Genomic DNA, 17,242 nt, shown 5'->3' on the forward strand with positions numbered 1-17,242 from the left:
TTTGCTGTTATCTCCAAAGGTAACCACTGGGCCAGCTTTCTCAACCACATTTGATAGCAGGGCTCTATCTCCGGTCATATGTCTTGACGATCCACTGTCAAGAATCCACACTACCGGTTGTACCTGTTTAATGCCCTGCAATACAAATGGATTAGAACTTCTTCGGAACCCAAGCTTGGCTGGGTCCGGCATACTTGTAAAATTGGCCTTTATCAGGCAAAACAACATTCTTAATTTCACTATTCTCAACATTCTCAATGACTGAACATTTGACCTTTAAAACAGCCTTATCAGATTTATGTTTAGGCTTAGGCACAAATGTCTCCTTTCTAACTTTAGGAGGACTAGCAGTCTTAGACCTATCATGCTTTCTATTATTCACATGCTGACGAGGAGTAGTCTTATCATTAGAAGCATGCTTACCATTAAAATAAGCAAACAACAGATTAAAAGCACAAGACATACAATCAGGAACACCACATGCTTTATGAGAAGGATTAACAATAGGCAACTTATGCATGGTAGACATGGCATTTGTGCTATCCAACTCATGTGTGTCTGAGTTAGTCTCAGTTGCTTTCACAACCTTGACTGGAACTTTTGACACACTTGACTTGGAGACAGTTTTCCCATTAGCATTATCTTCAGCACGAATTTCTTCTTGAATAATAAAAGAAGTCTCATCAAATGGTTCAGCAATTGATTCCTTATAGAGGGGTTCATCAACACCCTTAAGCACATGTGGTACTTCCCTGCCTTTAGCACATACATGAGGAGGGGAGTTTATGCCTAATTTTCCAATAGCAGCATTGTAATCATAACCTATTCCATGTGTTTGATTAACAGCTTGCTTATTATAAAACTCTTTGGACTTCGAACAAGAATTAAAGTAAGCTTTAACCTTAGCCTCAAGACCGGTGATCTTGTCTTTGAGAATAGTTTCTAGTTGTCTATAACAGTCAACTCTATTCTCTAGAAAAGATACTTGGTCTTTAAGTTTATCTTGATTAATGTGCACAAGTCTCAATTCATTGACCTCTTTCTCAAGGTCTTTGATTTGTTGATTTAACAATTCATTATCACGACGAGCACAATCTAAGTTACCTCTTAGATGATAAACCATTTCAGCATCAGAAAGTTTTACCTCTTTTCTTGACGATGAGGTGCTTGCATCACTAGCCATGAGAGCAAGATTCCCAACTTCTTCATCTTCACTGTCAGTATCATCCCAACTTCTTCCCTTTGCCAGGTACGCCCTTTCAGATTTACTCTTCTGATTAGAATCATAAGAGTTCTTCCTTGCCTGTTTTGGCTTTCTGCATTCTGTGGCAAAGTGTCCCAACTCATTACAGTTGAAGCATCGGATGGTGCTTCGATCAACCATCCCTGTTTTATACCCACCACTGCTGGTGTTAGAGGATGAAGATCCACCTTTCTGGAATCTGTTGTAGTTGGACTTGTACTTGAACTTGGGATTCCTTTTGAATCTGACATTTGAGAATCTCTTGACAATCAGGGCCATTGACTCATCCTCCAATTGCTCCAGTTCTTCCAAGGAATAATAATCATCTCCTGATTGATTGGTAGTAGGAGAATCAAATTCTGCTACTATAACATTGTCTTCAACCTTGGAAGACTGTACCATTCTGTCTGACTGTTGAGATTGTTGTTGATATAGTGGTTGTTGTTGTTGTTGTTCATCAGCTACCAGAGCAGTAGACGTGCTGACCACCCTTCCTTTCCCGTAAACCTCCTTCTGCTGAATCTGCTCCAACTCATAAGTCTTTAACACACCATAGAGCCTTTCCAAAGAAATCTCACTCAGATCTCTTGCTTCTCTTATGGCAGTGATTCTATGTTCGAGATGAGTTGGCAGTGTCAAAAGGAACTTTTTGTTGACCTCCCTGATGGAATAGTATTTACCATTAATATTCAGGTTATTGATCAATGCATTGTACCTCTCAAACACTTCAGTGATTCCTTCTCCTGGATTGGATTTAAAGTATTCATACTCAGAGGTTAGGATTTCTAGTTTGTTCTCCCTAACTTCCTCTGTGCCTTCATTAATAATCTCGATAGTTTCCCAGATATGTTTGGAATCTTTACAATTCATCACATGTCTATTCATTAGGGGATTAAGGGAATCTACTAAGATTAATTGAAGGCTAGCATCCAGGGAAGCTTCTTCTATTTCAGCAGGAGAGAAGTCCTCAGGATCCTTCACATAAGTTCTCGCTTGGGTGATCACCACATCATTCTCTATTACCTCTGGTTCAATAACCATAGGAATTTTTGGACCCTTCTTCAACACTTGCAAATATTTGGGATTAGCAACCTGTAAAAACAGTAGCATCTTCTTCTTCCACATCACATAATTTTCTTTATCGAAAAGTGGAATTTTAACGGTTCCAACTTTTTGTGTAGTCATAATGAATTTTTTGAGTGAATAAAAATTCAAGAAGTGAAAGAAACACAAAAGTCTAGGATCTTGATTTGTACGTTAATCAGAAGGCTCTGATACCAATTGTTAGGTCCCAATTTGTTTGTAGAAGGGGGGGTTGAATGCAAACAATACCGTTTCGTCTAATAAAATGCGGAATAAAATTGTGAAACAAAATTCAAGTTAAATAAAACTTTTATTAAACTTGAAAGGTGTTACAACTACGGTATCGATTACAAGGGATTAATCTCAAATCAATTATTACAAATTTAGAATAAATTCGACATGAACTTTTTCTATTTTTGTAATTAAAAGATCAAATGCTAAAAGCGATTTGAGATTAAGTTCTAGGGATTTTAATCCGCTAGATTGATATACAGGAACAAGATAAGTAATTCTAGTGGTTTGGATTTAACATTAACAAACTAGAATATTTGATCTTGAATAAGCAGATGGATGATGAAATATTTTTCTTTTGTTCTCTGCTTTTATCTTGTTCTGTATGTTGCTGCTCTGTTTTTTTGATAATTTAATCTTCTGCTTCTTTTTCTCTTTTGAAGTAAACAGCCGAATGCAAATGAACTGCAATGACAATCCTTTGAACCAGCATGACTTTCGGTATGACAATTGATTGTCATACCGATTGTCACATAAGTACAATTCAGATTGTCTTGCAAAGATTAATAACAGATTTTTAAACTAATAAAAATTCTAACAAGACAATCAAATGAATTAGCATGACTTTCGGTATGACTATTGATTGTCATACCGATTGTCATACTAATACAATCAGTTTGCCTTGTTCCAATTTAAATAGATTTTAAACCAATTAAAATTCTGTAATTCCTTAATATTAATTCTAAATTAATTAATCAATTTAATTCAATTAATTAATAAATTAATCCTTGCAGATATAATTTATTTTCTTAATTAAATTATATGACTTAATTAATTAATGGAGAATTAATACTAACCCTGAGCAGCAACCATTCTTCTGACAATCTTCTGAAAGTCACTGAGACTTATGAATCAATTCCGTCACTTCAATGCTGACACTCGATGTACTGTCTGGTTCATGAGTGACTAACTTTTGTGACGTTTCTTCATGTCTTGACTTTGTTGTTCTGATTGAATCCTTGTAATAAATGATACCTTGACGAGATCTCTGTCACTTGATTAAATCCACGATCTTGATTTATATCACTGAGGCATGATCAAATTCTTGAACTTCTTCCAGTGAATCTTCAAGTCTGCAGATGAACAATGTTTCTTTATTCTTTGACAGATGTTACTTTGTGAGATCTCTCTGATGCTTGATCCACTATTTACTTATTACATTCTTATTTGAGTTGAGTTAAATACTCGAATAAACGAGTAGGCTATGACATATGCCTTTCAAATGTTGTCATCTCCATAAGAAACACTTGGGCCAGCTTTCTCCACAAAGTCTGATAGTAGGGCTTTATTTCCAGTCATATGTCCTGAACATCCACTTTCCAGAACTAGGATGTTTTCCCTGTTGCCCTGCAATCACAAAGACCACTAATGATTGGTTTTAAGGACCCATACTTGCTTGGATCCTTTGGCCTTATTAATTTTGCTAACATTTGCAGCGGATTTAGTATCAGAGTTTATGTTAACATTTTTCTTATCAGCATTCACACTATCAGACTTTGTATCAGAACTTACACTAGAAGGAACAATGCTAACTTTCTTTAAAGAAGGTTTTATTTGATAATAATCATAGTACAAACTATGATATTCCTTAAGAGTATAAATGGAATGCCATAAACTACCACAATGAAAACAAGGATTTTGTGGCCTATTTCTAACAGACTGTCTCTTAACTCCTGACTTTGAAGGTAAGGAGTTTATGTTCTTATTCTTCCTGCAAAAAGAAGCCAGATGGTTAGAACTTCCACAGTTATGACATGTTTTTCTAGGAGCATTAGGAACAGGCTTATAATCGTTGCTTTTATTCACACCTTCCTTTCCATTCCTATTTTTCCTAGGTGACTTTACCTTGTTTACATTCTTAACATCTTTTAGCTTATGCTTAAGCTGCTTCTTTATCATTAAGCCTACGTTAACTTCAGTTGGCTTTTCCTGTTTTACTTTGTCAGAAGTTAATTCCTCTTTAATTTCTGATTTCTCATTATCAGACTTTACAGCTACAAACTTAACAGGTTTTACCTTTGGCTTTTGTTTAACAAATACAGGCTTAATTTCTACAGTTCTTTTATCATTCTTATCATCTCCATAACCTAAGCCCTCTTTCCAGTTTTCACTACTTAACAAATTCTGAGTTGTTCTGCCAGAGTTAGTCCAAGTCCTGATAATCTCTCTTTCCTTTTCTAACTCAGTTTTTAGAGATTCATTTATTTTAAGTACTTCATCCCTAATGTAGAAAACATCATCTCTATCTTTCTGAGTTTGATGGAACATGACTAACTCTTTTTCTAAATAATCATTCCTCTTTTTACAGGCAAGATTTTCAGAAGTTAATCTTTCACATGTTAAAGTTTGATCTCTATAACTAATGAACATGGTTTTAAGATATCTTCTCAACTCATTAATATCATCAGTATGAAAGGCATAAGTAGTTTGAGGTACCTTTAACTCAGCAGCTTCAGAACTGCTATCAGCATTTGCCATCAAGGCATAGTTCACCTCACTTTCAGAATCTGAAGTATCTATCCAGCTTTTCTTCTTTGTGATAAGAGCCTTGCCTTTGTCACTCTTCACTTTCTTGCAATCAGGAGATATGTGGCCTTTCTCACCACAGTTGTAGCATTTGACATTTGTGTAATCTCCTCTGTCAGACTTCCCTCCTTTGCCTTTAGATTTTCAGAACTTGCACCTTTCCTGGAAAAAAATTTTCCCTTCCTGAATTTTCTGTATGCAATCCTTGTGATTCCTTTCACCATTAGAGCACACAGCTTCATCATCTCTTCATCAGCATCCATCTCAGGCAAGCTTTCAGTTTATGAGTCATCATCACTATCAGAACTTGATGACTCAGTATCAGACTTTGTGATAAGCGCTTTTCCTTGCCTTTCCTTGAGGTAGCTGCTTTGGGGGATTCTTCCTCAGCCTTAAGAGAAACTGTCCTTGACTTTCCTCCTTTCCTCTTGCTTCTTTGTTCCATCTCAAGTTCATGAGTCTTGAGCATCCCATAAATTTCATCAAAAGTTGTTTCTTCAAAATTATAGTTGTCTCTTATAATTGTGGACTTCAAATCCCAACTTTCAGGAAGAGCTAACAGGAATTTAAGATTTGAATCTTCAAGATCATACTCTTTATCAACTAGTGACAAATCATTCAAGAGTTTGACAAATCAGTCATATAAATCAGTCAATGACTCATTAGGCTTTAAGTCAAAGTGTTCATACTCTTGAGTGAGTATAGTCTTCCTGTTCTTCTTAATCGAATCAGTTCCCTGGCATCTTGTCTCCAAGGCATCCCATATCTCCTTTGCAGTTTTACAGTTAATTACCCTATTTGATATTATATTATCAATGGCACTATGCAGCAAGTGCCGTACCTTAGCATCCTAAGCAATTGATGCGATATCTTCAGCAGTGTAATCACTCTTCTCCTTTGGTACAGACTTTGCTGTTTCGCCTGCAACTACAACAGCGAGTTTGGTTGGCTTGTGAGGTCCTTCATTGATTCTATCAAGATATTCTGGATCTGTAGCTTCCAGAAATATAGTCATCCTCACCTTCCATATAGGGTATTCAGATGGTTTCAGTATGGGAACTCTGATAGCCTCATATCGAGTATGGATTTGAGTGTTTGGAGGTTCTTCAGTTTTGGTGAGCTTGGTTGGAGTTTCTGCTTCGGACATGATTGTTTTTTGATCTTAAATTGTTTATGTGTTAACAGATAGGCTCTGATACCACTTGTTAGGTCATACACACTGTAGAAGGGGGGTTCAATACATTGTATAGCACAATCAAATCGAATTCAAAGAACACAAGTAACAGAAAAAAAACTTTATTAAACTCTGTTACAATGTGGAACTGTTCTCTCTCAGTGATGAACAAATATCACGAGAGCTGCTAGGGTTACAATGAATATTATTCTCGATAATGATAACATTTATATTATAAACCCTATATCTGTGTTTATATACTACACGGTTACAAGATAATTGCTAATTGATATGGAATATAATTCTGCTTCCTAAAATATATCAATCAGTTATCTTTTCTTCCAAGTATTCTATTCTTCATAGAATTCCTTCTTCATGCATATCTCTTCTTGTGTTTGTCTTGATCTTCTTTCCTTTCAATCAGCTGACTTCCTTATCTGAAAGTCTCCTTAAGTCCTGATATTATCTCCTGATAAATATCTGCTGATAACTTAAGTTCTGACAACTTAAGTTCTGACTTCAGTATAAGTGCTGATATCCAGTTAAGTACTGATTTTTCCTGTTTAAGTAAGATCTAAAAACTAAACACAAATCATATTAGATATGACATTATCAAATATATCTAACATCTTTGGCTCTACAACTTACCTCTGGATCAATCCACTCAAAAAAATTGCATCCTCTAGTGTCCTGCACATTCATATAAATCAATTTTATAAATCAAATATTTAATCACATGTTTTCAGAATTGAAAAAAATTAAAAGATGCACACCTTTCCTTTGCAACATGTAAGAAAACGTCTTCCGAGATTTTTTTGTGTCCAGCTTGTTCGCAACCGTACTCGTTCTCCACAGAATTAATGACGATGTGACTCAGGGAGAAAATTTACGTTGTTACTCATATTGAAGAACAAATAAACCTAAAACCCAACTTGAATCTGTACATATAGGTGGGTGTATCTGTACATATAGGAGGGTAGAGGCTTATGTGGATAGCCACGTTGCAGAACTAGCCGTTAGCATTCCACATCACCTTTTTCCATCTGTAGTTTTTTAATAAATTAACGGAGTGTCAAGTGTTGCCAGTTGAGTGGTTTAAATGATACCAAGTGAAACCCGGTGACCCACTTGATACATTAGTGCGTACTAAGTGAGTCACTTGATAATTAACCCATTTTAGAATTTACTTTCCATAAGAAAAATTTAACCTTTTCAGGCACCTTGTATTTCCAAATATGTTCCCAGTCATCACATTTCTCTACATCACTTTTTATCAGCAATTCATAAGCAACTCTAGTGGTATATGTATCCATAGCTGGGATCCAAATAATCATATCATTATTAGCAGAAAAGTATACTGAATTCACTATAACCCTAAGCTCCTCCAACTCCTCTAATTCCCAATTCCTTAATTTCCTCTTCCAAAATACTTCACCACTCCTATCATAACAATCCCATAAATACTTGAATATGCTCACTTCCTTTTGCTGTAACTTAGAAATGCTGTATAGCCTAGGGAATCTGTCCATAATGGCTCTATCTTTGAACCAAAGATCTTACCAAAAAAGAGCTGATTTCCCATCAGCAACTACCCATCTCACAACTCCAGACCTAAAATATGCAGATTCAGAATGCTTAGAAACTGCCCCTAATATGTCATGTACCATAACTGAGTATGATTTCTGATTGCTCAACATCTCTATACCCTCACCCTGACCACAACCATACTTTTATTTTAACCACACATTCCAGGCCATTTTTCTCTCAGCTTGCCATTTAAACCACCACTTACAAAGCAATAATGAATCCCTATGCTGCAAAGAGCTCAAACCTAATCCTCCATGTTTCTTTGATTTACAAACTGAGCTCCAAGCTATTAAATGCATCTTCTTGCATTTATCTCCTCTATCCTCTGCTGAATTTCCGTAAAAGAAATCCCTTCTAATTCTTTCCAACTAATTACAAATTCCCACAGATACTTTGTGCAATGCAAACCAATATATTGGTAAACTGTCCAAAGTTGACTTAACTAAAGATAACCTCCCAGCTTGATTCAAGCTATCTCTTTTCCAATTACCTAATTTACTTCTGAATTTCTCCACCAAAGGCTTCCAAAAGACTGTCTTTCTAGAGCTAATACCAATTTGACTTCCTAAATAAACCAAAGGCCAGGCTCCTACCTTGCAACCCAACTTATCTGCCATATATTCCAATTCTAGATTTGGAATGTGACAAGAATATAAGCTGCTTTTTTGGAAGTTAATCTTCAAACCAGAAAGCAACTGGAAGCATTGGAGTACTTTTTTTATTCCCAAAATTGATTCCTCATTACCTTGTAGGAAAACTATTGTATCATCAGCATACTGCAAGTGAGAAATTTTCTTACCCTCCTTTCCCATCTGTAAACCCTCAATGATTCCTTGTTCACTTGTTGTATTTAACATTTTGCTTAAGACCTCTCCTGTTAGATTAAAAAGCATAGGATAAAGAGGATCCCCTTGCCTAATTCTATTAGACATGTTGAAGTCTCTAGTAGGTGTACCATTGACCAAAACAGACAACCTAATTAATTTAAATAAATCCTCCATCCACTTTATCCATCTGCTCCCCAAACCCAAACACTTTAGAGTTTTGAACAAGAAACTCCAATTCACTGAATCAAAAGCCTTCTCAAAATCCAACTTTAAAATCAGTCCTTTGTTTTTTGAGGTCTTCATAAAGTGGAAAACCTCATTTACTATAAAGATGCTTTCAACAGCCTGCCTACCCTTTACAAAACCAAATTGATTCACCCCTACTAACTTATCATAAACTGGGTTTAGCCTATTTGCCAATACCTTAGTTAAAAGTTTAGTAACACTATTTATTAAACTTATAGGTCTGAACTTACTAAGCTTATTTGGCACCCTGACCTTTGGCACCAATGCTATAAATGAGGAATTAAAGCCTTTAGGAAGAACTCCAGTACTAGCAAACAATCTAAACCCTTCCAAAACCTTATCCTTCAAAAAAGGCCAAAACTCCTTAATATACTTCATATTAAAACCATCTGGCCCTGAAGTTTTATCATTACTAAATGATTTCAATGCATTTACTATTTCCTCCATATATAAATCCCTTTCCAAAAACATAACTTCCTCATCATTCAACCTTTTATCTATTAATGATCCCAATTCAAAACACTCCAGCTTCCTTGAATTAAAAATATTTTTAAAATACTTGTAGAAAGCCATTTTAACCTCCTGTGATCCATTTAAGACATTTCCATCCACTACAAATTTGTCAATTTCATTTCTGCGTCTCCTTCTTTAAATCACTTTATGAAAAAAATTTGAATTTTTGTCTCCTTGCAGATTCCAATGTATTCTTGCTTTCTGTCTTAGCATTGAGTCCATTTTCTTGTAGCTTTCAGTAATTTCTAGTTGACACTTAACAACTTCCTCTCCTCCAACATGACTTTTATCCATACACTCCAATATATTTTCTACTTCTTTAATCTTAATATCCAACTTATCCTTAGATCCTTTTATACCATTGTTTCAGCCCCAACTTTAACTTCTTTAACATGACTTGAAAATTTTCTTGTAGTTCTGATTCTTTGCCTTGCTTACAAAATTTCTCCATTTCCACCCTAGCATTTTCATCAGACAGCCACCAATTAAATGCCCTAAAAGGTACTGGTTCCTTTGTACTTTTATTAACATACAGCAACAAAGGCCTATGATCCGAGACCATCTTGTTGAGTGCCAAGACTTCCCAATTATCAGCAGCATACCAATTATCAGTCACCAAAAACCTATCTAACTTACTACACCTTCCAAAAGGTCTATACCAAGTGAAATTCTCATTTACCATCCCAATCTCACACAAATTATTACTCCTAATTAAAGCCTTAAAACCCTGCACATCCAACCTTCTATATGTGCAATTGACACTCTCTTTCTCATCCATAATACTATTGAAATCTCCAACTACACATACCAAATTATTTCCTGCAATAACTAAAATTTCTGATATCTCGACCCACAACTGCCTCTTACCTTTTAGATTTAGAGGACCATAAATATTGACCACATGAAAAATGTCATTTGTCAACTTGCATTTGAACTGAACCCATTTCCACATTCTTCTTGAAGCCAAACCTAAGTATTTGAAACACAAACTATCCCATGCCATGATCAACCCCCCTGACAAACCCTCTGAGTTCTATATTAGCCATCCTACCTGATCACTATCCCATATAGATTTCTCCCAAAACTTCCTCCAATCCATATATTTTATTTCCTGCAAACATAATATATTAACCCCACTAGATCTGATCAAGTCTTTAACCATCTTCCTCTTCACACTATGACACAACCCTCTACAATTCAAAGATATTATTTTTATATCTCTTACTGACATAATGATTTAATTTTTACTAAAAAATCAATTTCACTAACTAAATCAAATTACAGCTCGCCTTGTTGTAACTGCTATGCTCTCTTATTAAGATTAACCTCTCTATCTCCTAACATCGCTAATCCCATTTGCTCAGCATATTCTATTATTTCTCTAGCTGCTTCTTTCCTCTTTATCTCTATATTTCCTGGCAAAATCTCCAAACTGCCTCCAACCCCTAAACAAGGGCCTAATTTTTTATTTTTTCCAAGATACTTCCTACCACCCAAATTAAAACCACCTTTCAGATCAAAAGGATTGTTAAATTTTCTACCTTTCTTTTTAGGTCTTCCAACTCCTTTAACTTTGAGCTTAACAATTCCATTACACAAAGAGCCTTGTGAATTGATAGCAGAGACACCAGATTCAAAGCTGTTAGACAATTCAACTATGTCTTTTGCCTTCTCAGACTTCAACTCACTGAGAGAATCCTTACTAGAAGATAATGAGTTTAATCTAACCATTTTTTCTGCAGTTTTACCATTTACCAAATCCAAATTCCCCTTTTTAAACTCTCTATCCACATCTAACACCTCTCCCTCCTTCCACAATTCTTGTTTCTAAGGAGCAAATAAACTTTCCTGAGTGCAACCTTTACTCCCATTACTTACTACTACTGAATTGGACTCCTCAACCTGACTAAATTCCACTTCATTGACTACATTCAAATCCTTATCCTTTGATTCCATTCTACCATCCTCCTTCCTAACTTTTGATATTATCTCCCCATCAGTTAAACTCATTGGACCCATTTTATTCTCCAGCTTTTCAAAATTTGAAATGTCAACAAATTTAATTGGATAAAGCTTTCCCTTCATTAATATATTCATAGACTCTTCAATCTTTTCCCTTCTTTCAGTAGATATACAGATGACTGGATTAAAAAACTCACTTTCATTATCCTTCTGATAAGACCAGCTAATCCAATCCCCCATCCATCTCGTATATCCCTTCAAATTTTCCTCCAACCATACATTCATTGGAATCCCATAGGTTTGTAACCACACTGTCCTAGGATCAATCAAGTCCTTGTCAACAAATTTTCTCAGACTCCCAAACCACTTTTCAAAAAACTTATCTTCATACTTTTTCCACCCCTTCTCACACATACTAGCTAGTAAGAAATTTCTAGAAGTCAAACCCACTACATTAATCTGACTTATCCCTTCAGCTCGTAGCTTACTTTGCAACGAACTTGCTGATTATCAATTCTTGAAATAGCTACCTTGGTATCATATAGGCCCTCATCTACATCTCTATCTATTACCGCTTCAATGTATCCAAACATTTCAACTCCCAATTTATTTACTGCTTTCCCTCTTTCTTATCTTTTTTATCTTTAGTATTCACTATTACCATATCCTTCTTGATACTACTATATTCCTCCCTAATACCTGTCTGCTTGGTCACAACCACATTATCCTTATACACTCTACTACCTCCTTTTCCTTGCTCCCTATCAGCTTTCTTCTCATTTAGACTCATTCTTATACTAGAACCTAAACCCCCATTTTCCTTAACATTGAGAATAATTGTACCGGCTTCTAACTCCAAAGTTGTCTTAACATAACCAAATCTCTTCCATTTTTATCCCTTTTTCTAGGAAAAACTATATCCAAAATATCACATGTACCCTTAAAGCAATTCCAAACTTCCCTGGCTTTACACTCTTCCGGAATATTATACAAAAAAATCATGAAACTTGAATTTGTTCTTATTCTCCCTAATTTCTTCTTCCTCTACACCACCTGCCACTCCCCTTTGTCATCTCCAGGCCTATCTCTCTCATTTTATAATGCTTGCGCATATGACTTCTTTTCTCATAAATCCCTTCTTTTCTCTTTCCATTCCAACCCTCCCCTCACTCTCAAACTTCTCCAATGGATCTGATTTAGAGCTTTGTTAGGGCTAGAACACACGCTAATATTCACGCAAGTATATGCGATTACAAGTAATATAGAATAAATTCTAGTTCGTTCCCACACATATAGGTTTAGGTTAATTTCAATCAATGTATCTATGCTATACTGGTATGGTTATTATCCAATGCTAAGACGAGTAACAAATTGAGATTGATTATAACTAAGATTAACTAAGAGATTATACTAAATAACATAAACTAGGAGATTAAAGAGAATTGAATAATATATGACACATGTAATATCCCGATGAAATTATAATTAAGCAAAATAAATTTATGTGCTTATATTATTTTTACAAGTATTATGCATATTATAAAAATATTTGATTAAATTTTAAATTTTGTCTTGTGTATTGTTGGTTTGCTCGAATATGTCGAGATCCCATAAAAATAAATAAATTAAAAGGGATACAGACCGAAGTGATAGGACGAGGAAGAGGAATGACGGAAAGAGGAAAGGATGATAAGAGATAAGCGCTGAATAGGAATGGAAAGATGAAAATTTTAACTAAAGCACGCAAGCTAAAATAAATTAGCCCGCATCTTTTACTAGACAAAGCCTAGTAGGAAGGAACATTGCACTTGAAAGTGAAAATGTTGCCTTGGAAATAAAATTAGTAGAAGAGCTCTTTTTATAGAGCAAGTATCTTGGTTAGTTCCACATCTTCTCGATGTGGGACTAAGTGGATGTAGACTAAAAGCTATAATAGCTTTCAAGTCTAGTATGATTTTTAAGTTGTTGCAAGTCCCATTATATAGAGTTGAGACAAGATCTCTTGCAAAACCTTCCCGATGTGTGACAAAGAGAATTATTCAAAAGCAAAGCTACAAGTCATAGTTGGTTTATTTTGAAGTGTTGGCTTCATAGCCTTGGGTTTTATAAAGGAAGAGATGTTACATCTTTATATCTCATCAATGTGGGACTTGGTAAAGCCTAGTTAAACCTTAAAACTCTAATTTTTACTTGATTATGAGAAATTTATCTATTTCTCTTAATATTAAAACTTTAAAACCAAATTTAATTGGCTATATTGAAGCCAAGAGAAAGTTTTAAGTTTTCTAAGTAGAAACTAAAGCTAAGTTGGGTTTATATAGGCATTGAAGGAAGGTTGGTCTCATTCTCTAATCAGTGTGGGATATATGCATCTTAGGTAATAAAAAGGAGATCTCACAACCCACATCGGAAAGAGAAGAGAAGAAGACAGAGGATATATAGAAGAACTTGACCTTAAAATTTTAATAAGTAGAAGTAAGATTGATGAACTAATGGTGTGAGTTTTTAAAGGGTGCTTATATGTTCTAGATATTATGTTCCTTGCTTAACTTTTATTTTTTTCCCTACCTATCTTTGTGCCACATTGAAAATGAGAAGTGAAGTATATTAGACTAAATAGAAAGGTACCATTATATGTAATTGTGAAAAAGGAATAAATATAGGAAGTCATGTGATAGTTTTTTTTAGCAAAACACGAGTGTTAGGTTGAATTTCTTAAACTATATTTTTCCAACTTCCCTACTATTGTACCACATCGAGGATGTAGGAAAAATGAATCCTTACTTTCCTTATTTAAGTTTGTATAGTTTCCTTAAATAGAACTATCCGCTTCGGTTGTTTCAACCAAGGAATTCGGTTAGTTTTTCTTAATCGCGAACTTAATTTCTTTATCTTATTTAGTAATTTGGTAATTATTAGTTCAGTTAGAAAATAAATAGGTTATATTAATAATAAAATTTACGTGCATTTTTTGAATTATGTATTTAGGAAGAAAGATCGACAGTAAAATCAATTCGAAGTTCGGGATTCATATAGAATAAATTAAGCGGTGCACTGTAAGTATATACTGTACTGATTCACTGTTGATGTTTTAAATGATGATTTGAGTTTACCTAAGGCTTCACTGATAAAAATGAGTATTCTTGCATTGATATTGATGAACTGATGATGATACTTCCTAATCGGAAGTAAAGCTAAACCGATTATTTAGCTGGCCGGGATCCCAACTTGATGAATTGATGAACTTGTCATGCTTCAATACTCAGTTTTAATCTTGTGAGAACTATATGATGAATTTTTGTTGATTGTAGTATCTTTCATGTCTCTTTATTCGAATATTTGTTTGATGAACTTTGATTTCTCGGATAAACCTCAGTTGAATTCTACTATATATGCTTACTGAGCTTTCTGAGCTCACTCGTTTATGTCACTAACTTCCACAGGAAAGAACTTTGGAGAAGGATGTTCAGGAAATGATAAGTATGTGATGAACTAAGGCTTAGTAGACGATGAATGCGTGTAGTATCTTAATGAAAAATGCTTGTGTAATAGACTTTTGGTTGTATCGTGAACTTTGGTTGTAATACTTGGAATACTTTAAGAATTATATATTATTATTTAAGTTTAAGGTTGTGTAAGCATATATTGAGTTGATTGGTTTGGTTTGGCGTTCCCGGGTTCGGGTTTCTGAGGTCATCCCGGGGTTCGGGGTGTCACAACACAAACATGGGATTCTAACTTCATTAAATACTTCATTCAATAGCCTTTTCGTTCTTAACCTTAGCATGTAATGGTGATGACACTAATCAGATAACACGAAACTGATAAATGCCAACTTTCGTTGTACGAATACCATACCACCAGACATCCACAAAAGAGATAGAAGCTGAATAGACACCAATTATATTGAGACCCTATATGTCTATAGAATTTGACAATATAACGGTTTAATGCACAAGTTATCCCTTATGATTACATAAGGGAAGTAAGATGGTTAAAATTACCTAGGAATCATGCATATCACATACATGAACCTATGCTAGCATGGCAAGTTCTAAACCCTTAAATTCACTTTCGCTTCATTAAAGATTAACACACTATCTTATAAGTTCGCGACACTCATAAGACGAATAAGCACCACCAAAACTAGGTTATCATACAATCACCACACTCTAAGGCATGGAAACGAATTAACTAAAGAAATCCATAAATAAAATCCGTTAGAACCCCACGATAACAATTAGCCCATAATCGGACTCATCATCAACATGGGTTCCGATGAAAGCATGGTATAATAAACGTAATCTTTATACTTAATAAAACCAAGTACGAAACAAAAGTATAGGTTTACGAATAAGAAAACTAGCATCCAAAGTTACAACTTAAAACAAAGAATCACAAGAATAAACCAAATCTTCTTCGCCTTGGTTAATTTATGCTCTACGGTCTTCTTGCGCCTTCTTCTTAAGCTTTGGTACGTCTTGTTATGAAAAATGAACATAGGTTATGTATATATAGCAGCCCATGCAGAGTAGAAGTCTTATGGATCAAAATTCCATGAGAAATAAGATTTTAATTCCCGATATGGCGAGGCCGTGCGCTGCTTCAGCGCCGGCAGGCTGACATTCGCGCGGCCGCGCTGACATTCTGCCTACCTGGCGCGGCCGCACGCTATCACAGTGCGCCCGCGCCATCTCTCTGGAAAAAATATTAACTTCTTCTTTTCTTATTGGTTTGAGCTGGTCTTTTCACGAGCTTTTATTCTAGACACCATCCTAACACCATATTAGCACCAAACAATGCCAATTCACCTGTATTACTGATAAATGCCTGAAATGCAAAAATACTATAAAAACACGTTAAAAACACCAACAACTTGAGTACAAAATACCAATTCAAAGCTTTACAGAGCGTTATAAAGTGTAATAAATTCCACTCAACATACCCCCAAACTTGAATCAATACTTGTCTCAAGCATAAATAGACTCAAAGAACAAGAAATAAAAATGCATGATTTTAAACTATATGAATGCAACGATCCCCATAGAATAATTAACCAATCAACAAGCAACATCTCAGCAAATGCAGTTATTCGCACAAAGATCAATCAAGCCCCACAAACTAACTTACAAGCCAGAAACGTGTGTGTGTGTGTGTGTGCAAATGCTTACAGATATACTATCGCAACCAGATCAATAATCATGACTCACTACTCATCAATGCAATCGCAAGGTTATAATTAGAATAAAAGCTAAATTCAAAATAACTTATAACACTTCAATTCTATCGAAATTTACATGGATTTATGCTTTTATTCACAACACAAAAATAATACAAATGACAAATATGCTTCTTTGATCGTGCAATAAGTGAGGTGCATAAAATACTTATACAATAATACCCATGTAGCGAGCGTTAGGTTAGTGGATCCCAGACTATAAAAAGCCTTAGATCACTAGGCATAAATTCCCCTAAGAACTTAATAACCCGAGTATTAAAGAGTCCACTCGTGATCAATTATGCATAAACACACATTTTTTTTTCTTTTTCTCTTTTTTCTATATTTTTTTCTTTTTTTCATAAATTTCTGAACGAGTGCGTTTCGCTCTATCTCGTTCAACTCTAGACTACTCATATAAAATGAGTCGGCTACTAGCCATTTGACACCTAGCCATAACAACTAGCAATGAAATCCAATTTTCTCCATTTTTTAAATATCCATGTTATTTTATTATTAAGAGAATATCATACATTTTAAATATAAACAACCGATTAAACCTCGACAAACAA

At 35.0% G+C, this 17,242-nt stretch overlaps 1 protein-coding gene across 1 annotated transcript; it reads right to left on the reverse strand.

The window, feature by feature from the left end:
- Positions 1-7,483: 7,483 nt before the first annotated feature.
- On the reverse strand, positions 7,484-10,442 carry LOC141673654 (uncharacterized). The gene is made up of 4 exons (XM_074480401.1): positions 9,850-10,442; positions 8,498-9,620; positions 7,878-8,029; positions 7,484-7,757 (listed from the first exon to the last, which is right to left on the reverse strand). Exons 1-4 carry the CDS (start codon positions 10,440-10,442, stop codon positions 7,484-7,486), a joined length of 2,142 nt encoding a protein of 713 aa, XP_074336502.1.
- Between the last annotated feature and the right edge of the window lie 6,800 nt (positions 10,443-17,242).

The sequence above is a fragment of the Apium graveolens genome, chromosome 7 (genome assembly GCF_009905375.1).
Source record: "Apium graveolens cultivar Ventura chromosome 7, ASM990537v1, whole genome shotgun sequence".
NCBI lineage: Eukaryota > Viridiplantae > Streptophyta > Magnoliopsida > Apiales > Apiaceae > Apium > Apium graveolens.